At 54.3% G+C, this 23113-nt stretch overlaps 1 protein-coding gene across 1 annotated transcript in view; it reads left to right on the forward strand.

The window, feature by feature from the left end:
• Nucleotides 1-8733: 8733 nt before the first annotated feature.
• The window catches only part of CELF5 (CUGBP Elav-like family member 5), a gene marked incomplete at both ends in the record, with an annotated part of 46528 nt that continues 32148 nt past the window's right edge, over nucleotides 8734-23113 (forward strand). The window contains 1 exon segment of the mRNA XM_082652119.1: nucleotides 8734-8992. Within this exon segment, the coding sequence (XP_082508245.1) occupies nucleotides 8734-8992 (259 nt within the window).

A 23113-nucleotide genomic window follows, 5' to 3' on the forward strand; every position in this document is an offset into this window, starting at 1 on the left:
ACTGTAGCCAAGAAAAGGAAAATTGCAACAACACCGGCCCGGCAGACAGAGATGGCCACCATCTACATGCTGGAGCCTTATCCTGTCCTCACACCCCCAGGTACGTGGATGTGTGTACACGTATGTACCGGAAACCTCGTTCTGGAATTGAGGTTCATGTATAAAAATGGTTTAAGTGTTTCTGTCCATAGGCACAGTGGACAGGCACCCATGAAGCCATCCCACATGGAGGGCGTGGTGTGTGCATCGTCCCAAACGCCCCCGGCTCCCCTTACACCCCCTCCCTCCGCCCTCCTCCCCCCCAGGCACCCGCTAGTCTGGTCACTACAGATCAGTCTTGTTCGACTGGTGTCAACCAGTATTTCCCCACCTCCCCGCCACATGCCAGGTACCGTGCGGGGGCCCGCAGACGCAGCCACCAAACGGAGACCGTGGGGCTCGCGGTCGGCTGGGAAAGACGGATAAATAAAAATAATGCCCTTGGGCTTCCCTGGTGGCGCAGTGGTTGAGAGTCCGCCTGCCGATGCAGGGGACGTGGGTTTGTGCCCCGGTCCGGGAGGATCCCACATGCCGCGAAGCGGCTGAGCCCGTGAGCCGTGGCCGCTGGGCCTGCGCGTCCGGAGCCTGTGCTCCGCAGCGGAAGAGGCCACAATAGTGAGAGGCCTGCGTACCACAAAAAATAATAATAATAATAATAATAATGCCCGGTGGACATGAGGGGGCTCTTGAGTGAAATCGGGATGACAGGACGGTGGTCCAGGCAGAGGGCACAGCCCGTGCAAAGGCCCTGGGGCAGTACCATGCCCGGCGTGTTGCAGGGACAGCAAAGAGGAAGCCCGTGTGTATGCAGCAGAGTGAGGGAGGGGGGGAGAGGGAGGAGGGGAGGGCAGGGAGGCCCCCAGGACGTTGGTGGGCGTTTGCATTCTGCTCTCAGTGTGATGGGGAGCTGTAGGGAGAGGTGGGCTGAGGAGAGGAGAGATGTGGAGAGGTCACTGGCTCCCAGGGGACAGTTATGAAGATGACCACATTCCTTGGGCTCCCTCAGTGCCCATGAGCATCACCCGAGGTCCCCATCAACCCTGGGCGGCAGCAAACGATTTGGGCAAAGGTGTCCTCCAGTGAGGGCATTGCACCCCCCACGGGGACCCCCAGAGGGTCACATCCAGTGGCTTTGATCTCTTCCCAGGGGTCTTTGTTTTAAGGCTGTAAAACAGGAAGAGCGTCCCATGAAACCACCTCGGTCCCTCCCGCTTCTGCACAGAGGCATCGTCCACTGTCTGTAACTTTGTCATTCTTTTAAAAACGTTTACGTGCACATTTACGGATCCAGGGACAATATTCAGCATTGCTTGGTGTGTGGCCTACACATCTTATATGGGTGGCATTGTGCCGTCCCTCTCTTGCATTAACTCTTGTTTTGGCATCTCCCACTTACACCCCACACCCCTTTTCCCTGCTGTGTAGTATTCTACCCTCAGAAGACACCACAACTTACCCACCCGGCACCCTGCTGATGGACATACCATCGCAAGCCTTCATAGGTGCCTCTTGGGAGGGAGCGTGTTTAACCAGAGGTCAGAGAACTGTAGCTCGTGGCTGCGTCCGGCCCGCTCCCTGTCTTTGTAAATAAAGCTTTATTGGCACACGGCCACACCCACCAGACTGTGTATGGCCCATGGTTACTTTCTCACCAGGGACCCACCAACCCCCAAGTGCTTACCTTTACGGCTCTTTCCAGGAAAATCTGCGGCCCCCAATCTGCCCTCTGGTTTTTCTCCTTTCTCATCGTGGGAAAACTTTGGCCGCTACCAGAGCAGGGTGGCTCTGTGGTCCTTTGCGGGGGACATACATCCTTGGCTTCTTTCGACATTTCAGTCTCAGTTCTGAGAGTTACTACTGATTTTAATCGCCATTTGACCTGCAGCAGGTCCAGAGGAAATCAAGCCGGAGTGGGGGGAAAGGGGGCGGGTGGGCCATTGCAGGAACCGTGAATGAAGTGGGAGTGTCATTCCTGAGCGCAGTGTGATGTAGTGTCTGCGGGGCATCTCACCGGAGAGTCACTGTTTCCCCCTTTGTGATGAATAAGCAATTTGCAGGGAGATCCTTCAGTCTCTGCAAATACCACTCCTCCTCCAGGTCACCCCACGGTGTCAGCAGCGCCCACTGACGATTCCTGCCCGAAACCAGGACCCTGGTGCCCAACGGGGACCCTCCTTCCATCCCTCCTAAAGGTACAGGTCAGGCTCACATACCTGCTTTTATGTCCAGTTTACAGAGAACCAAAGGGAAATCCAGGCAGGTGAAGCATCTTGCCTTGAGGTCGCGTGGCAAAAGGGCACAGCCGGCATTCAGACAGGTTTTTTTAATTAAAAAAAAAAAAAAGCCTTATTGAGATATATTCACATACCATAAAATTTACCCTTTTAAAGTGTATAGTTCAGTGGGTTTTAGTACATGCACAGAGACGTGCATCCGTCACCTCTATCTAATTCCAGAACATTCCATCACCCCAAAAGGCAACCCCGTCCCCATGAGCAGTCACTCCCATCCCCGCCCCCAGCCGCTGGCAACCACGAAGCCACTCTCTGCCTCCGTGGATTTGCTTGCTCTGGACGCCTCACAGAAACGGAATCCTACGATATAGAAACCCACGCGGTTTTGATGGCAAGGGCCTGGATCACACTGAGGCTGGCTCATTCAGAAACGGGAATTTATTCTTGTCTTTCTCATTCTCACCTGGGGGGAAATAAAACCCCTGACGACTCTGGTGTTCAACATGGTGTGCACCCAGCCCCTCTTGTTCCCAAGCTCAAATTCCCAGGGCAAGAAGCCCTGTGGGGCAGGTGTCCACTCTTGTGGCGAAAGGGTGAGGGGAAGGGGCCACGGCCCCTGGGCGGCCACGGCTGGATCTCTATTCCTGTTTTCAGCCCCTCCTTCCTTCCTTCCCCTTCTCCAGGCTTTCTCAGGGTTGGCCAAGCTGTGCTTCAGACCTCCCCCTCCCCGACCCCGTCCTGTCCAGGGAGTGGGGTTTGCTGAAAGAGGGAACAGGGCGGGGTTGGTCCAATGAGGAATCATTTCCCATCCCTGAAGCCAAATAGTGGGGACCGGGGAGGATCCAGGGTCCCTGCAAGAAAGTGGATGGGCAGCTCCTTCCCAAGCGAGGGAAGGCAGTGGAGTTGGAGGCACCGAGAACTGGAGAGCTCTGGCTGCTTTATGTCCTTAGATGTGTGAAGGCGGCAGGCATCTGGGGCAGGTGGGGACTGTGGTGTAGTGTTTCTGGGGGACACATCCTGAGCCCCTAGGCCCTTGTAGGATGGGCCTAGGGCTTCAACCCCCTGGAATGTGCCAGAAGAGCTGTACACAGCCTGGGCAGTAAGGGTCTTCGAGGCATGGAGGGGGCAGAGCCAAAGGGCACCAGGGTCAAAGGGGACGGGGTGCGGCTGACCATCACCCAGGAAGACACTCAGGCTGGCTGTGCAGAGACCACTGAAGGGAAGGGGCCACCGGCACAGGGCAGCTCCAGGCTGGGCCCCTCGCCCCACTTGCTGACTGTCCCGCTGGCTGACCTTTCCGCCGCCACCAATAACCCTCAAGCAGAGAGGGACAAGGCAGGGACTCAGAAAGGACATTTCCCTTCGTGGGCTCAGCCTTCTTCACACCCACACCCTATGAAATGAGAGTCTTGCTAGTAAAAGTCAAGACGGGAACGCAGTGGATGTCTCCTCATAACTTTGCTGCCCTTACCTGGAGGCAGAGTCCCAGGCCGCACTTCAGACCCGCAGGATGGGGATCTGCATTCCTGGCAGGATGCCCAGGTGGTCTCGTGCACACTCTGCCCTCTGACTCCAACCTGGCCCCTCTGCTGAGGTAAGCACCTTACCTGTCCACATCAGCAGTTCTCACCTGGGGCAGTTCTGCCCCCAGGGGACCCTGGGCCGTGTCTGGGGACATCTGTGGTGGCCACGACTGGGGGTGCTCCTGGCACCGAGTGGGTGGGGCAAGTATGCTGCTCAGCCACCCACAGAGAATGACCTGATCCCAAATGTAGACAGTTTTCCTTTAAGATAAATTTATTTAAGTTTGGGTAATTATTTTGAGAAACCCTATTCTGGGAGATGAACACTAAGCAAGTGCAAAGGTCCTGGGGCAGGTGTTTGACGACAGATCCAGAGAGCCAGGCAACTTGCCAGAAACCTCCCAGCCCCGGATCCCCCAACAGGCTCTGTTCCCACCCTCATTGCCTTTTAAGTAACAGCCCAAACCGTGGGCCTCCTGCCATGATGCCAATGTGACAAGGTTTCCTCTGGCTGATAATAAATCAGAGAGTCGGCCTCGAGGGCTTCAGATGCTTTCAAGCGCACAGCCTCAGTTTTCTCTGCCATGACCTTTTCCCTGATACGGCTGAGGTGTGTCAGGGAATAAACTCTAGGGATGAGTATTGTTCAGGATGTGGGATGCTGAATTTAAGTTCCCGGAGGTCAGACTCAAGCTAGACTGGGCTGTTCCCCTCAGTGGAAGAAAGAGGCTGAGAAAAATGCCTCTTTGACTCACAGGAGAGCTGGTGGGGTTTTATTTTTATTCTTTTAAATGACTCTCCCGGCACATCAGAGGGCCACAGGGCTTCAAGCATCCTGTCTCCATGGAGACAGAGCCTGTCTCCAGCCTGGCTCCACAAGCCCAGCCTGGGGCTGGCCGAGAACCAGGGGCTGGGCAGGGCCAAGGGGTGGAATGTTCTAAGAGGACTCTGGACCCCTCACCCGGGCTCTGCTCCTCCCCCAGTCCTGACGTCCTGCTCCTGTCTGGGGGTGGGCAGGTGGCTTCTGGTAACAGTCATGATAATAGCCATTTATTGAATGATAAAGATGTCCCAGGCGCTATGCTGAGCCTCACCTGTTAGCTCACTGAATCCATGCCAGGGGCTTCACCCTCTTAATCTCACTTGGCAAATAAGGAAATGGAAGCTTGGCTGTGTAAAGCATGGGAAAGATGGTGTGGGATCACGGGAAGCGTGTGGGTTCTGGAGTCCAGCTGGCTGGGTTCAAATCCCAGTACTCTCACTGTGTGACTTTGCCCAAGTGACTTGACCTCTCTGGGCCTGTTTCCCCCTCTGTAAAGTGGGTATGGGAACAATACTTCCCTCTTATGTTTGCTATGAGGGTGAGTTTGCCTGGGGAGCAAAGTTTAAGGGGGGGGTGCCAAAAAACATCATCAAGATAAAGATTATTTTAATGCACTAACTTTTTCTTTTCTTTTTATTTGAAGATCTGGGTTGTGTTATTTATTTTTATAAATTTATTTATTTTATTTATTTATTTTTGGCTGCGTTGGGTCTTCATTGCTGCGCGCGGGCTTTCTCTAGTTGCAGCGAGCGGGGGCTACTCTTTGTTGCAGTGCGCAGGCTTTTCATTGCGGTGGCTTCTCTTGTTGCAGAGCATGGTCTCTAGGCGTGCGGGCTTCAGTAGTTGTGGCGCACGGGCTTAGTTGCTCCGCGGCATGTGGGATCTTCCCAGACCAGGGCTCAAACCCGTGTCCCCTGCATTGGCAGGTGGATTCCTAACCACTGCACCACCAGGGCAGTCCAATGCAATAATTGAAAAAAACCTAAAAATAATGCTGAAAAAATCCGTGGTGAACAAAATGTCAACATTTTAAATAGACTCAGAATTACTGAGGTTTCCTTTGGCTCAGTATGGCACTGTTACTGATCCTGTTTTTATTTTAAAATAAAAACAAAGAAAATAAATTTAAAATGAAGTCCTTGTTGGTAGACTGCCCCCAGTGGCTGTGTGGTGCTCTTTCTCTTACAGCCACTGATCCCTGTTTCTCCAACCCTGTCTCAGGGCCTTTGCACTTGCTGCTTCATTCTCATCTTTGCTTGAAGGCCATCCTCTCTAAGTCTTCCCTGAATTTGCCTCCTAAAGCCGTCCCTCCACTTCTGTTTCCTCCATTGCATTGATGACAGTGTAAAATATCTGGTTTATTTGTCTGTACCCACCCCAGGCATTTGCTGTGTGGATCAAATGAGTTCATACATGTCAAGCACTTAGCACAGAGCCTGGCGCCTGGAAAGAGCTATGTGGCTTATCAATAAACAAGTAAGTATATAGCAAATTAGAATTAAATTAATTAAATTAAAATGAGTATAAATGCTATGGAGGAAAAAGGAAGCCTGAGAAAGGAAGTAATGGTAGCTGAACGATTTTCGATCAGGTGGACAGAGAAAGTGATGGGAGATTGAAAGAGTGGGCCATGCACCATTTGGGGGAAGGGAATTTCAGGCACAGCCCGTGAAAAGGCCCTGAGGCAGGACCATGCCTGGTGTGTTGGAGGAACAGCCAGGAGGCCCGTGTGTCTGGAGCAGAGGGAGCGAGGGGGAGAGAGGGAGGAGGGGAGGGCAGGGAAGGGACGGGGCAGGCTGTGCATGGCCTTGTGGGCTGCAGGAAGGACTGGGGTTTTAATTTTGGGACATCTTTGGAGAGGTTTTTTTTTTTAAGTATAGTTGATTTACAGTGTTGTGTTAGTTTCAGGTGTACAGCGAAGTGGTTTGGTTTTATATATATATATTCTTTTTCAGATTCTTTTTAAAAATATTTCTTAAAATTTATTAATTATATTATTTATTTATTTATGGCTGCATTGGGTATTTGTTGCTGCGAGCAGGTTTTTCTCTAGTTGCGGCGAGCAGGGGCTAATCTTCCTTGTGGTTCGCGTGCTTCTCATTGCGGAGCACGGGCTCTAGGCACGTGGGCTTCAGTAGTTGTGGCACACGGACTTCAGTAGTTGTGGCTTGTGGCTCTGTTGCTCCGCGGCATGTGGGATCTTTCCGTACCAGGGCTCGAACTCGTGTCCCCTGCATTGGCAGGCGGCTTCTTTACCACTGTGCCACGAGGGAAGTCCCTTTTTTCAGATACTTTTCCATTATAGATTATTACAAGGTATTGAATATAGTTTCCTATGCTCTACAGTGAGTCCTTGTTGTTTATCTCTTTTATATGTGGTAGTGTGTATCTGTTAATCCCAAAGTCCTAATTTATACCACCCTCTTCCCCTTTGGTGACCATAAGTATGTTTCCTATGTCTGTGAGTCTATTTCTGTTTTGTAAATAAGTCCGTTTGTATCATTTATTTTACATTCCACATCTAAGTGATATCATATGATATTTATTTTTCTTTGTCTGACTCACTTCACTTAGTATGATAATCTCTAGGTCCATCCATGTTGCTGCAAATGGCATTATTTCATTCTGTTTTTTATGGCTGAATAGTATTCTGTTGTGTGTGTGTGTGTGTATATATATATATATATATACACACACACACCAGAATATATATATATATATATATATATACAACATATCTTTATCCATTCATCTGTTGATGGACATTTAAGTTGCTTCCATGTCCTGGCTATTGTAACTGGTGCTTCTGTGAACATTGGGGTGTATGTATCTTTTCGAATTAGAGTTTTCTCCAGATATATGCCCAGTAGTGGGATTGCTGGATCATAGGGTAGCTCTATTTTTAGTTTTTTGCGGAGCCTGCCTACTGTTCTCCATAGTGGCTGCACCAATTTACATTCCCACCAACAGTGTAGGAGGGTTCCCTTCTCTTCACACCCTCTCCAGCATTTATTGTTTGTAGGTGCTTTTTTTTTTTTTTTTTTTTTTTTGCGGTACGCAGGCCTCTCACTGCCGCGGCCTCTCCCGTTGCGGAGCACAGGCTCCGGATGCACAGGCTCAGCGGCCATGGCTCACAGGCCCAGCCACTCCGCGGCACGTGGGATCTTCCCGGACGGGGGCACGAACCCGTGTCCCCTGCATCGGCGGGCGGACTCTCAACCACTGCGCCACCAGGGAAGCCCTGTTTGTAGGCTTTTTGATGATGGCCATTCCGACCTGTGTGAGGTGATACCACCTTGTGGTTTTGATGGAGAGTTTTAAGCAGGGTTGACATGATGCCCATAGAGCACTTGGCCCAAATGCATCCATATCCTTCGAAATATTTTGGACAGTATGTGCACATGGCAAGTATGACAGAAAGTGTTGCTGTTGATATAACACAATGATTGCTACTTCTATTTCATAAGTTACAAACTTAAAGCTGTGCTGAGCGCAGTGCCTAGCACGTAGTATTATCAAAGTGTTCTTTCTTGTTGCTCTTATTATTCATGATTGTATACTTAAACATTCCAAGGACAGCCCTGTAAATGCCAAGTAAGCACCGTATAGAACTGTGCGCTACTTTTAGTGTTTTTCCTGCTGTTATCAGTGAGAGGAGCCCGTGCCACCTGGGGGCCTGGTCTGTCCTGCCTAAAGCTTCGCCGTCACCTACCCAGAAAGCAGGGGCTACGGGCCCGGTGGACTCAGTTTACCGGGCCGGACTGGGCGCCGGGATGCGGGATATGGGATTCAGGATGTGCCAAGTGCGATGTGGGATGCGCGATTCGGGGTGCGCGATGAGCGCGGAGGCGGGATGCGGGATGCTGGATGGGCGATGCGCGCGGGGGGCGCCGCCTCGGCGAGGCGCGCTCCGGCCACCAGGGGCCGCTGCGGAGCCGCCCTTTTGTGGTCCTGATGCTGGAGCGAGCGGGCGCGCGGAGGAGGGAGGAGGGCGCGGGGACGGGGCGGGAGAGAGGCGGGAGGCGGCGTCCGTCGCTCCAGCTGCGAGTCCGCCCGCCGCCCGCCGCCGCCGCCGCCGGCTCGGTCCCGCGCCCGCCGCCCGCCTTCGCCCGCCATGGCCCGCCTAACGGAGAGCGAGGCGCGCCGGCAGCAGCAGCAGCTCCTGCAGCCGCGGCCCTCGCCAGTGGGCAGCAGCGGGCCCGAGCCCCCCGGGGGGCAGCCCGACGGCATGAAGGACCTGGACGCCATCAAGCTCTTCGTGGGCCAGATCCCGCGCAACCTGGACGAGAAGGACCTCAAGCCGCTCTTCGAGCAGTTCGGCCGCATCTATGAGCTCACGGTGCTCAAAGACCCCTACACGGGCATGCACAAAGGTGGGCACTCGGCCCCCTCCCTCCCCTCCCCTCTCCTCCCTCGACCTCCCCACCCCACCTTCCGGCATCTTCTCCCCCCCGCCCCCCCACCAACCCTCCTCTCCTCACCTCCTCCCTCTGCTTGCCTCTGCCACGGCATCATTTCTCCCCCCCCAAACCCTGTTCCACCCACCCCCTCCTCCCCCCTCTGGGGGTGCAGCTGACAGATCCGAGCTGGCCCCCTCCCCTCCTCCGCCCCCTCTCCCTCCCTCCCCACCTTCCGGCATTCTCTCTCCCTCTCCCTCTCTCTCTCTCCCTCTCTCTTCTCTTTCCTTTTCTCTCCTCTCCCATCTCCCTCTACCTCCCATCCTCCCCCCCAGCATCCTTCTCCTTCTCTCTCTCTCTCTCTCTCTCTCTCCCTCCCTCTCCCTCTCATTCCCTCTAGACCCCCACCCCTTCCTCCCTCCCTCACCCACTCTTTCCTGCCCCTTTGCTCGGGGAGCTGCCTGAACGCTGCCACCCCTCCCTGCCGCCCCCCCTCCCCATTCATTCGGCCTCTCCAGGCCCCGTCGGGGAAGTTTGCACCTCTGGACTCCATTGCTTTGGTCATTTTCACAAAGCCAGGCCGGTGGGGCAGGTCCAGCCGGCCACGGGGGACACGGATGCCCAGGATCCCGGGCTAATCGGTAACTACAAAGAAAGCGGGGTGGGGGTCTGGGGTGCAGGCAGCTAAGCCAGTCAGGGGGAGCACCAGCCTCGGGTGGTTAAAAGGCTACCGTTTGCCCTCCCCCCTGCCCACCCTCTCTGTCTGGAGCAGCATCCCCCCTCCATTTCTCTATGGCCCCCCCACCCCGAATGCCGCCTCCACCTTTGGCTCAAGTTAAAACTGGCCAAGCCTGTTAGCAGTGTGTTGAAGGCTGAGGCCAAAGACGATGAGCCTGGACCGTCCATCTGGCAGAGCCCAGATCCTGGGGTGGATGAGGAGGCGTGGGCGACCTGTCAGCCCAGCGGGGGAGGCAGGTGGGGTGGGGAGGCCTGCCCGCCTCCCTGCCACCTGATTCTCTGATGGCATGCTGGGAGGGGGTGCCAGGGACTGTGGCCCCAGCCCTGGGCTCTGATCACGGCCCAGTATCTGAATGGGGGTGGCCCTGACAGTTCTTCCGGCAGGGGCTGGGGACTGCGGGTGGGGATGGTACAGGCTTTGTGCTGACAACCCAGGTGAGACCCTGGAGGGGTCTTGGGGATGGATCAGGTCCCATGACCTATTTCAGGCCCCATTCATGCCTGTCCTCCCTTCAGTGTGGCGGGCATGGTAAGCATGAATACGTATTTGTTGAATGAATGGATGAATGAACGAGTGAATGAATCAATGAATGATGGGTCGGGGCAGGCCACAGGGAGGGTCTGGTGGGTTGGAGCCCAGGCCTGCCACTTCAGCTAGACCCTCCAGCCGGTACCCTGGGGGAGGAAAGCAACTCTTCCCATCCCCCACCTCTTTTCAAATCCAACCATCACCAAAAAAAAAAAAAAGGCCTGGAAAATCTAACTTCTCCCTGTGGCCTAGGAGGGCAGAGGGCTTGCACTTATCCAGGCTAAGGGGTCCACAGCTGTACGGAGGGCTCTTTCCACAGCCCTCACCCCCTGGTGTGTCCGAAGGGCCCTTTTCTAGAGAGATTCTGGTGGGGTGGGGGAGTGTCCACGTGGTCCCCCCCAAATGTTGAATTGAAAGGCTGTCAGTGAGCTCTGGGTCAGGGAGACAGATGGGGTACAGGGAGTAGGAGACACCTGGTGGCCCTCCCCTCGTTTCTCATTTTTAAATCTCCCCTGGAGACCCCTGCCGCCCCCGCAGCGTGGGAAGGTGAGGGAGAAACTGTGGCTGGATTTTCACCTGGTCAGAGCCTCAGTTTACCTGCTGTTAACAGAGCAGGCTCTCATGAATGTGGGTGGGATTATTTTTTTCTGGCCGGAGAATGTTGGGATCGGGGGCATCTCAGGGTGTTTCCCATTTGCGATCTTTCCTTGGAGGGTGAAAATTAGGAAGCTGGGTGTCCATGATACCTGGTCCTCAACCTCCACTTTGCAGGAGACTTGGGTCGGGCTGAGCCCTGGATGCAGGGCCTGGGGGGTATGGGGGTGGGGGTCTTCCCCTTCTATCCCCTCCCCCAATACCATCAGGACCCGAATGGTTCCCCCTCCTGATCCCACCTATGCTGGGCCTGGCAGGACCTTACCTGTGGGTGGGAGCTGGGGGGAGCTGAAGGCCAGCAGCTGGGATTGAGGCCTGTTTGTGGGGCTCAGCTGTGTGACCTCTGTCTGGCCAGTGGCTGCCCCTCTCTGGGCTCAGCCAAAGGGAAGTGGAAGGATGACTGGGAGGTTGTGGTGTGGGGATGAGCTCCAGGCCCCTCCTGCCAACATGTCTCTGGTTTCGTTTCTGGGGAGCCTACAGGGTGCAGGGTGCCTGCTGGGGGTGCTGGCTGAGAGCCATGGGGTGGGAGTGTGGACGCCGGGTTGTGGAGAGAAATCCTCTGAGAGCTTTCTGGGCCGCCGGAGGCTGGGCACCAGGGGAGCTGAAAGGGCCGGGGTGGGGTGAAGTGAAAACACCCATTGTGGTCCCCGTGACCCCAGCACCCAGTGGGAGAAGGACCATCCAGTATCGCATTATTCTTACGATCACCATCACACCCTTAATTTTCACATTTGGGGGCCTGTTTTGATGCCCAGTGAAGGGATCATCACTCCCATGGGCTTGTGAGCACCTGTGCATTTCATCCAGAAGGGAAACTGAGGCTGGAGGGGCAAATACTTGGTCCCAAGGACCGACCAGAGCTGCCCCCCAGCTGTCACCCACCTGTCTCCCTCCCAGGCCAGAGGAAGCAGAAGTATATCTGTGTGATGAAGGAGCGACAGTGTTCCCCAAGCTGAGGATGAGGACCACCCCACACCGCGGTGGGGGGGGGGAGGGGAGGGGGCGGGGCTGTGACATCTGACAGCCATCGCCAAGGGTGGAGGGTAGGGGCACCTCATTTTCTACGGGCCGTGCTGGGACCAGGAGAAAGGCAGGGAGTCCAGCCGGGTCCTTGGGCTCTGGGGATGGGGCAGGGTTGCGGGGAGAAGGCAGGGCGGGAAGTGAAGATTCCTCAGGAACAGGGCAGGCCCCTGGGTGCTGGCGTGTTTTGTTTTTAAGAGAGAGAGATGAAGACAGAGGTGGAGAGACACAGCAAGAGCAGAGAAGGAGAGAGATACACCGAGATGGAGAGAGGGAGAGACCCAGGGAGCCGCCCCCAGACCCCCCCCCCTCCACAGGAAGAGGCAGAGAGAGGGCGGGAGTGGGGCAGAGCTGGAGAAGGGGGGCAGGGAGACCACGAGACCTTCCCCCCGCCCAGATCGGTGCCCCATTCAGAGAAAGGAGGCCTCCCCCGGCGCTCCCAGCCCAACCCGGGGCTCAGGCTAGGCACTGGGGGGGCTCCCACTGGCCAGAGGTCTCCCAGTGGCCAGTGTCCAGTCATCACCCCCTCCAGTCACCTGCTGGGGGACAGGCCCCCTCTGGGACCCTCCCTCCGAAGGCGCTGGGTGCACGTGGGGTCCCCCGAGGTGCCTGGTGTGGCTCGGGCCGTCCCTCTCCCGATCGGGCTGAATATTAATACCCAACCTGCCCAGGGCAGGCGCCTGCCAGAGGGCTCGTCCGCTGCCGCGCGGCCCCCATTTATGGTAATCACATATATATTTGCATGTTAATGACAATATTTGTCTTAAAGCGGAGGTTGTGAGGGGGGCCGGTGCAGGTGGAGGGGGCGGGTCGGGGCCTACGGTTTCCATGGGAGCACCAGCTGCTCGGCTGGCGGCTGGGGGGAGGCTGGAGCACGCCGCGATTGAGGCGTGAGATTCCGAGTGTGACGTGCCAGCCCCAGGGAGACGGCGGGCTGGGCGGCCGGCAGGCGCTGCCTGGCGGGGGGGATGGAGGGAGGGGACAACGGCGGGGGGCTGGGGAGAGCCACCAGGGCTGGCTGTGCGGCTTCGAGCCAGGCACCCCCCCCCCAGTGCCTCAGTTTCCCATGATGATGGGTTTAACAGGCTTTTCTGAGGGTGACTGTGACATCGTTTCTGCCTTCCTTCAGGCTGAGGGCATTGATTGAGCGCCTACTGTGTGCCGGCGTTGGTGCGGGGCTGAGATTCCGAGCAAATAGGAATCCCTATGTGGCACGATGGAGTCAACAAGCCGTAAATCCATCTACCCCTATAACCAACATTTATTGAGCACCTGCTGTGTCCCAGGCCCCGTCCTAGACCCGGGATACAGTGTTGGGCAAACAGATAAAAATCCTCTCCCAGACTCCTCCCACCCCCAGATCCCACATGGTGGGGGACACAGTGAGGAACCAGGAGGTTACAAGGCACTGATGTCAGGGCTGCGATGGTGGAAACACATCAGCGGGGACAACCCAGAGGAGGCCGCAGCCTCCTCAGTGCTGTTATCTATAGAGTTGGGAGGCCAGCGGGACCTCCCATCTCGGAGAGGGTTGGGGGATGTGAGGACCGGAATGGTGGTTAAAGCTCTTGACACAGGGCTGGGCACAGAGCCATGCTTATTATACGAGTAAGCTGAGACCTGAAGGGTGGGAAAGATCTGTTGACGGGGAAGGGTGTTCCTGGTAGAGTATGTGCAAAGGCCCAGAGCAATGCTGATGCTGACTCTGGGAAAGTTCAAGCAGGGGAAAGACAGAGTTTTTGCCCTGGTGGGAAAACAGCAAAGAGTCCTGGGAGCCCCAGGGTCCCCTTCTGATGTGGGGCATATCTGGCAGGGCTCCTCTGAGAAGTTCTGGCATGGGGGGTGGACCCACGAGCTATCTCTGAAATAGGCCGGTGACTCTCTCTTTCACCCCTGATGTTGACAGATGAGACCCTCGCCATTAGGAGCACTCAGTAGGATCACACTCACTAATTTAGCCAACACTTCCGGAAAGCCTTTTGGGGCCTTGCCTTGTACTAGGCAAGAGAGATCTGAGACCCCTCTGATTGGTAGACAGAGCTAGACATTGGCACCTATAGCTGGAATGGTCAGGGTTGTATGAAAGGGAGGGGATGCAGGGTTGAGGGAACTGGATAGGAAGTTGAAGGCTCTGCCTGGGGACTCTGGCTGCATGGCAGAGGGGCTTTAGAAGTGGGGTTTTGAAGGATGAATAGGAGCTTGCCAGGTGGAGAAAGCATTTCATGTATTTATTCACAGAGCACTTTTTTTGTTCTGGGCCCTTTTATGGGTGTGAAAAAAAGCAGTGAGTCAGCTAGGTGGATGTCTCTGTCCTTCTGGATGTGGACAGAGGGAACTGGGTTTGCAAAGGCCTGGAGGAGTGAAGGAGCACAGATGGAGTAGAGGAGGAATTAGGTGAGGCATGGGAGGTGAGGCCAGAGAGTTGGCATGGGCTGGACCCTGAAGAGCCTCTTATGCTGGACTGAGCTTGGACTCCTTCCTGAGGACACTGGGGAGCCATGGAAGAATATGGAGCAGGGGAGGATCTCAGACCTGCATGAAAAGGGAGCTTCATGTCCTGTTAACTGTCATGGCCACCATTGGCCTCTTTCCAGCCTCCCAGCCTTGTTCAGTATATGCACATTTCCTACACACCTGGATGGGTACAACAGAAGCTTCCCCTTGGGGCGAGGCTCACACTACGGGACAAGAGGGTCACAAAGAAGCAGACATGTGCTCAGGTCGCAGTGGTTCTTAGAAAACCAGGTTCCTCTCCCCCACATGGATAGGTGAGGAATTGGGGCTCAGAGACGGGCAACACCCAGACTCAAGTCACACAGCAGTATAGCTAGGTGTCACACCTCCCAACCTGAGACTTGACCCACTTTGGAAGAGAAATAAAGGAGTCAGAGAAAGAGATGTGATTGTGGAGATATAGACTCAGGATGAAAGCCATCCAGGGATGCTGGCTGTCCTTGTCCGGGGCCAGAGGGAGGGGCTGCTAGGTTTGGAAGACACTGACCTAGCAATAGCTCTGTTGGTCTGGGGTCATGGTCATCATCACTGACATGTAAGCTCTGTGACGGCAGGGACTGTGTCTTGTTCACCATTTTGAAGTGGATCATGTGGGTGAACAAGGGCCTAAGGGAATGAGAGGATGGGAAGGTAAGGGAGTGGTTGGATGGGGGGGGCTGGTCAACAGGTGGATAGATGGATACGTGAGCAGATAGTTCTAGGTATGAATGGACGGATGGGTGACAGTGACTTGGCTGTATGAGTGCATTGCTGGATGAAAGAGTGGGTAGACAGATGAAAGGCTGAATGGATTGATGGATGGATGGGTGGGTGGGTGGGTAAATAGATGGATGAATAGATGGATGGATGGATGGATGAATGGATGGAGGAATACATGGGTAGAGGGGTGGATGGATGGGTGAGTGGATGGATAGAGGGACGGATGGCTGGCTGGCTGGGTTGGTGGACACCCCTCCAACATTTACCACCTTCCTCCCCACCTGAATGGGAATGACCATCAGCTTTGCAGCCGGACAGGCTTGGTTCCTGTTCCTGGCTCTGCTTTTTATTTCTGTGTGATCTTGGACAAACCACCTTATCTTTTTTCTTAGCCTTAGCGTCCTCATTTGTAAAAGAGAAAGAATATCAATAGTCGTCTTACAGAGTAGTTGTAAAAATTAGAATTAGTTTATAGAATGTGGTTAATGCAATCACTGTCAGTAGTGTCTTGCGTATACTTGGTGTCAGTAGATGGTTGGGTAGCCAGATAGTCAACAACTGTCTGTCAGGTCTCTGGGATGTGCCAGAGCTAGGCTCTGGGGGACACAAAGCAATCTGGGGGGAGGAGGGATTGACAATAAGTGAGCAAACAGATGAATAAGATTTGGGTAGGAGAGAGTCGCTCTGGAGGAAGTAAAATGAGATGTGTGTTGGAGGGTGACAGCTGACGTTGAGTGACTGAAGATGTCAGGAGGTGATATTTGGGATGAGACCTGCATTACAGATGAGAAAGCTGTTGTTCTAAACCCAAAGGAAAGGCATTCCAGGAAGAGGACATGGCATGTGCAAAGACCCTGAGGTCAGAATTAGTTTGCTGTGTTGGGAGAATAGTGGCCTGTGTGTCTCAGGGCCCAAAAATCTGGAGGTAGTGAGCACAGCATGTGCAAAGGCCCTGGGGCAGGATGGGGTCCGGTGTATTGGACGAACATCGGAGATTTCTGCCACCATGGTTGAGCCCAGCTCCTCTGAGGGGCTCCTGAGAGATGGCGGGTTGCCTGCAGATGTCATGTAGGGTAGATTGTGACCTCCCCTAACTGCCCTCCTACTTCTCTCAGCAGCCTTTAAGGGTGGAGTCTTCATTTCTGAGAGGTGGGGAGGGGGCACTCATTATGTCCTTGTCCCTGACCCTCTACTAGGAGGAGGGACCCAAGGAGGCATTCCCACCACAACTAGGGGTCTCCTGAGCAACCTTATGGGGAAAGGCAGGCTCAGAGAGGGGAGGGCACCACCCCAAGGACACACAGCACGTTCATCATAGCAATGTCTATATTGGAAGGGTTTTGGTGTCATCTAGAGCTACCCCAAGTGGGTGGGTAGGGCTGCAAGGTCATTTCTTCACCTACCTACCCACCCCCTCTCTCAACTGTTTTTTTTTTTTTTTTGTCCCTATTATGTGCCACCTTTGAGTGAACTAGACCTCCTGTGCCCACGAGGAGCACAATGTGCTGTGAGAAAGTTGTCAGCACAGCTGAGTGGTCCTAAGGGTGGTGATTTGTGGTGATTTAAAAAGTCAAATCGTCATCTCTTGGTGGGGGGAGGTGAGGAGCAAGGGGTCCAGTGAGGTGTGTCTCACCCAGAGCGATCCTGCCCCCTGGGGGACACTGGGCGTTGTCTGGGGACATCTGTGGTTGTCATGAGTTGGGGGGGGTCCTGGCTTTGGCTGGTGACCAGGGAGGCTGCTCCACACCCTACAGCACCCAGGATGGCCCCCACAGAGGATGACCCGGCCCCGATGGCAGCAGTGCCGAGGGGGGGACCCCGATCTAGGATCACACCAACATTCTGGTCAGTGTGGTGTCATGTGTGGTCAGTGTGGTGTCATGTAGACAAGCCCTCAGGGTGCTCAGGATAGAACCATGGAGTCACCCTCCCTCTCCCCACCTCACATCCTCGCTCACTCTGCTCCAGACACACGGGCCTCCTCGCTGTTCCTCCAACACGCCAGGCCCGGTCCTGCCCCAGGGCCTTTGCATGGGTTGTGCCCTCTGCCTGGACCACACTTCCCCCAAATAATCACATGCCTCTTCCTTCATCCTCTGCAAACGTCACCTTCTCAGTGAAGCCATCCTGCAGACATGATTTATAATCTCAGCCACTCTCCAGCACTCCAAACCCTTCTTCCCTGCTTTCCCCCTTTTTTTTCTGTGAAAATGAGAACTTCTGATGTACCATAGATTTTACTTTTTATTTTAGTGGTTTTTCTCTCCTCCCAATAGACTAGAAGCCCTATTAAGATGGGATATTTCTGCCTTTTGTGTTCACTGATAGGTCTCGAGTGCTTAGAAAAGTACCTGAAACACAGCAGGTGGGTGGGTGGATTCACGGATGTATGTATGGATGGTTGGATAACTTGATGTGTGGATGGATGAATGGGTAAATGAATGAATGATGGATGGATGAATAAAGTACTGGATGATAAATAAATGGATAGCAGATGGATGGATGGATGGATGGATATGAGGATGGACAGGTGAATGAGAGGATAAATGAATGGATATTGTATGTATGTATGGATGGATAGATGGATGGATGGATGGACAGGTGGATGAATGGATGGATGGATGGATGGATGGGTGAGTGCACGGATGGGGGAATCACTGGTGCAACGATGGCGACTAAATCCGTGGGAGGAGTCAACATGGCCGTAGGCAGGAAGTCGGGGGTCCAGATGAGCCCTGAGAAGCCCCAGTGTGTAAGGTGGGGGCAGAGGAGGAGGGAGCAACAGAGGCTAAGGAGCGGCAGCCCAGAGACGGTGTGCCCGATGGAGTGTGAGCCCTGGGTCCTAGTCTTGCCCTCTTGGACAGGAAGCAATGAGTTTATAAGCAGAGGGAGGGGCCCATCAGCCCCGCTATTCTCAGCAAAGTGGGGGATGGCTTCAGGATGAGAGGATGGACAAGGAGGTGGAGAGGGTGACCGGGGACAGGGGGTGGTGGAGAGGTGGTGCCACAGCAGAAGGGAATGTCTCCTATAATCTTTAGTGGATGGTATTATTATTTTATGGATGAGAAAGTGGAGGCTCAGAGAAGTAAAGTGGCTGGCCCTAGATCACACAGCAGAAGGGCATCGGGCAGGGTTAATTCCCCGTCTTTAGTCCCTTGATTAGCACTGAATTGAAAGATCTTGAGCCTGGGGTGCCACTGTGCGGTGGGTGGGGATCAGAGGGGTTTGAGACGAGGACTTTGCACAATCGGTCATGGATGGAGTCCTGGCTGGGGAGGGGAGGAGATGTTGGTGATCAGAGAGAAATGAAAAAGGCTGTCTCTCCTGCTTTTGTTTCCCCAGCACAACTGGCACATGACAGGTGCTCAGGAAATATTGACTGACCTGATGCTGGGCATGGGGGGGGGCGGGGGGAGGGAGAAAAATGAATCAAGTGTAGTCGCCGCCCTCCAGGAGGTGGTCTTGATATTAGCAGGTCAGTTTGGAAACAAAGTCATTCAGTCAGTATTTATTGAGCAGCTACTCTGTTCCTGGCACTATGTAAGTTCTGGGGACCCCAAACTGAACAAAACACAAACTCCCTCCATCCTCTTGGAAGTGGCATTTCAGTGGGGGAGACAGAAAAAATTATGTGCCATTTGAGATGGTGACAAAGGCACAGGAAAAAATAGAACAGGGTGGGGGGTGGTTGAGGAATGTTTTTGTTTTTTTTCTGGTTGCATTGGGTCTTCGTTGCTGCACGCGGGCTTTCTCTAGTTCCATCCAGGCAGGGCTACTCATTGCGGTGGCTTCTCTTGTTGCAGAGCATGGGTTCTAGGCGCGTGGGCTCAGTAGTTGTGCCTCGCGGGCTCTAGAGCACAAGCTCGGGAGTTGTGGTGTATGGGCTTAGTAGCTCCGCGGTATGTGGGATCTTTCCACACCAGGGAATCAAACGCATGTCCCCTGCACTGGCAGGCAGATTCTTAACCACTGTGCCACCAGGGAAGTCCCAGGACTGTCGTTTTAAACAGGGTGCTCCATGGAGGTTTCACTGAGGGTGTGACATTTGAGCCAAGACCTGAAGGAAGTGAGAGGGTGAACTGTGCAGAGATCTGGGGGAAATACATCCCAGAACAGCTTGTGCAAAGGCCCTGGGGCAGGACGGGGCCTGGTGTGTTGGAGGAACAGCGGGAGGCCCGTGTGTCTGGAGCAGAGTGAGTAAGGGGGAGAGGAGCGGGGAGGGCAGGGAGGGGAAGGGGGAGGTCGTTCAGGGCCTTGTGGGCCACGGGGAGGACTTGGGCTTTTACCCCAGGGAGGTGGGAGCTCTGGAGGGTTGTGGAGGGGCGGGGCCTGGCTCAGGTGTCACAGGCGCCCCCTTGTGGCTGCTCTGGGGAGGACAGACTGTGGGCGCCAGGGCGTAGCTGGGGACCAGGGGGTAGGGGACTGAGTTGGTCCAGGTGGGGCTGGACCAGGAACAGTGGCCAAATTCTTACTGAGCATGTGCTGTGTGCTGGGCCCGATGCTGGACACTGGGAACACATAAGTGACTGGGACACTACCTGTCTCCACGCCCCTGACCCAGCATCAGCTGGGGCTGGGGAGGCTTCCCCGAGGAGCAGTGGCTCAGTTGGGACCTTCAGGTTGAGGAGAAATGAGCCAGGCAAAGATGAGGGTGAGGGTGTGTGAACCAAGAAAATGGCAAGTTCAAAGGTAGTCAGCGAGGGACTTTCCTGGCGGTCCAATGGTTAAGACTCCGTGCTCCCAATGCAGGGGGACCAGGTTCGATCCCTGGTCAGGGAACTAGATCCTGCATGCCACAACTAAAAGATCCCGCATGCCTCAACTAAGACCCGGCACAGCCAAATACATAAATATTAAAAGAAACAAAAACAAAGGCAGTCATTGAGATGCCAGGCGTGGAGTGTGTCCAGGGTCAGGGTGCAGCCAGGGACACGACCAGTGTCCATCAGGGTCAGTCCCCAGACCTACCAAGCTGCCTGGGAAGTGACAAAAATCCCAGACTTATGCATGAACATAAGGACTATGAATAGTAAAAAGGAAAATAAAATTGTTTTTCTTTTCATTTTTTTTTTGCGGTACGCGGGCCTCTCACTGTTGTGGCCTCTCCCGTTGCGGAGCACAGGCTCCGGACGCGCAGGCTCAGAGGCCATGGCTCACGGGCCCAGCCGCTCCGCGGCATGCGGGATCTTCCCGGACCGGGTCACGAACCCGCGTCCCCTGCATCGGCAGGCAGACTCTCAACCACTGCGCCACCAGGGAAGCCCCTCTTTTCATTTTTAAAAGTTTTTTTAGTTCATTAGATCAATGTAACAAGCTCCAGCGACTTAAGTTGTTCCCCAAGGCTCTGGAATTTTCTGGAACTCAGAAGCCCTTTACCCACCCCCAGTTTGGGTTTAGCACCAGGGGTTGTTTCTGACTTGCTGTATGACCTCAGGAAAGCTGCTCAGCATCTCTGAGCCTGGGTTAACTCCTCTGTAACATGAGGATAAAAATAGTGTGAGAGGGCTTCCCTGGTGGTGCAGTGGTTGAGAGTCCACCTGCCGATGCAGGGGACACGGGTTCGTGCCCCGGTCCAGGAGGATCCCACATGCCGCGGAGCGGCTGGACCCGTGAGCCGTGGCCGCTGAGCCTGCGCGTCCGGAGTCTGTGCTCCGCAACGGGAGAGGCCACAACAGTGAGAGGCCCGCGTACCGGAAAAAAAAAAAAAAAAAAAAAAAAAAAAAAAAAAATATATATATATATATATATATATATATATATATATATATATATATATATATGGTGTGAGAATCCAGGGATGGCAGGGAGAGCAGCTGCATGAGGGCTTGGCTCCATGCACATGAGTGGTACCACTTGGGGGATTTTTAGTCAGTCCTGCGGGGGTCCTTCCCATGAAGACCCCCAAACCCTCAGATCCAGCAGGGCCCAAACCGGGTTCCACCTCTTCCTTCCAAACTGCTGCTGCTCCTGGGTCCCCATCGGTACCAGTTTCCTGGGGTAGCCATTCCAAACGATCACAGATTCTCTCTCAGTCCTGGAGGCCAGAAGTCTGAGATCAAAGCTGTGCTCCCTCTGGAGGCTCCAGGGGAGGGTCCCTCCTGCCTCTTCCAGCTTCTGGGGGCTCCAGGCGTCCCTTGGCTTCTGGCTGCATCCGTCCAGTGTCTGCCTCCATATTCCCCTGTCTTCTGTCTGTGTCTCCTCTTCTGTCTCGTATAAGGACACTTGGCATTGGATTTGGGACGCACATGTTGTCCAGGATGATCTCATGTCAAGATCCTTACATCTGCAAAGACCCTTTTTCCAAATAAGGTCCCATTCCCAGGTTCCTGGAGTGGATGGATCTTTTCTGGGAGGACCAGCATTCAGTGCGCAGAGATGCTTCTCATCTTCTGGGCTTCCCTAGCCCCGTGTCCCCACCTCTGCCCCAGGCTGACAACACACAGAGGAGTGTCTATCTCTGCCTCTACCCAGCCTGGAGCCTTAGCATCACCCATTAGTCAAAGCATTGTCTCCAGAACCCCAGCTGAGCAGAGGCCTGTTGCCATGGAGGGACAATGGCCACCTCTGCCCCCTTCCTCAGAGAGGAGCATCCCCAGGGCTGAGGGAAGAGCCCTGTGTCATGTGTCATGCAGGTATGGGCTTAAGTCCTAGCCCTGTCCTATCTGTGGGTGACCTGGGCCACTGGGAACCTCAGTCTCCTCACCTGTAAGGTGGACACTCTTCTCCCTACCATCGTAGGCTCTGTGGGGTCGGCCTGGGTCTCCATGTTTGGGAGGCCTGTATTAATGGTTCAGTTTATCTGTGCATCAAACAGTTGGTGCCTAGACTAGATTGTAGGTGGCCCACAATGGTCTTTTCATGGATGCTCTTAAGGCCACGTTTGTCTTAAAATACTAAAGGTGTGGAGTGAGTTCAGGGAAGATGGCAGAATTGGGTGCCTCTGCCACTCCACACCCCGGGGACAAAAGCCCCAAAAGTGCAGTGGATGGGAGTGAAGCCCATGACATCAGATACCCCTGGCTCCAAATTCCAGCTCCACCCCTTACCTGCTGTGCAATCATAGGCAAGTCACTTTGTCTCTCTGAACCTCAATTCCTCCATACAGTGCATAACACCTCCCTCATAGGATTCCTGCAGAGAAGAGAGGGGCGTGGAGCCAGGTAACCAGGACAGTGAACACCCTAAGTGTTCAATGATTCGGCTGTTATTGCTACTACTGTTATAAGAGGGGAAATATTGTGGTGCGGAAGGGCTGGGACTGGAGTTAGACTTCCAGGGTTCGAATTCCACCTCTGGGACCCGTCGCTGTGTGACAGCTCAATGTCTGGTGTTTCCGTGTCCCCGTCTTAAAATGGGGAGAAAACAGATACAATAGTGCCATTCTCTTGGGCTAGGCTGAGGGTTTGAAGGGTTCATATGGGTGATGTCTCTATAAGATGCTTGGCACTCAGTGAACTTCAACTATTACTGTCATTATTACAACTTCAAGTCATGAAATTCCAAAAGCTGTGATCTTGGAGCAGAGAGCAGAGGATCTCGTCAAGAGGAGGGACCCTCAGGTTTCCCAGTAAAGAAGGGGATCTGCTGCTTGCTTGCCTCCAGGGACAGGGCACTGCCTCCCTCCAAAGAGAGCCATGATGAGGTGGATCTAGTTGTTAGACAATTTTCATATATTGAGGAAATCTCTTGTTTCCCAAGGATCCCCCCATTGGTCCCTACTCCACCTGGGGTGTCGAGAGGTCAGCTCTTGTCCAGGCTTTGAAAAATGGGGGTGGGTGTGAAGGGAACCATGGGGTTGTCAAGTACTGAGCATTCTGGGTTATTGGTTCTTGGAGGTGGGGCTGCCCTATTGACCTGCCCCGCCTCTACAGAACCCCAGGGCTTGGCCAGCGCGGGGCTTGGAGTGTGTTTTGCTGAACACCTGGTCCCACCCTCTTGTCATT

The sequence above is a fragment of the Grampus griseus genome, assembly GCF_964374135.1.
Source record: "Grampus griseus genome assembly, chromosome: 3".
Classification (NCBI taxonomy): Eukaryota; Metazoa; Chordata; class Mammalia; order Artiodactyla; family Delphinidae; genus Grampus; species Grampus griseus.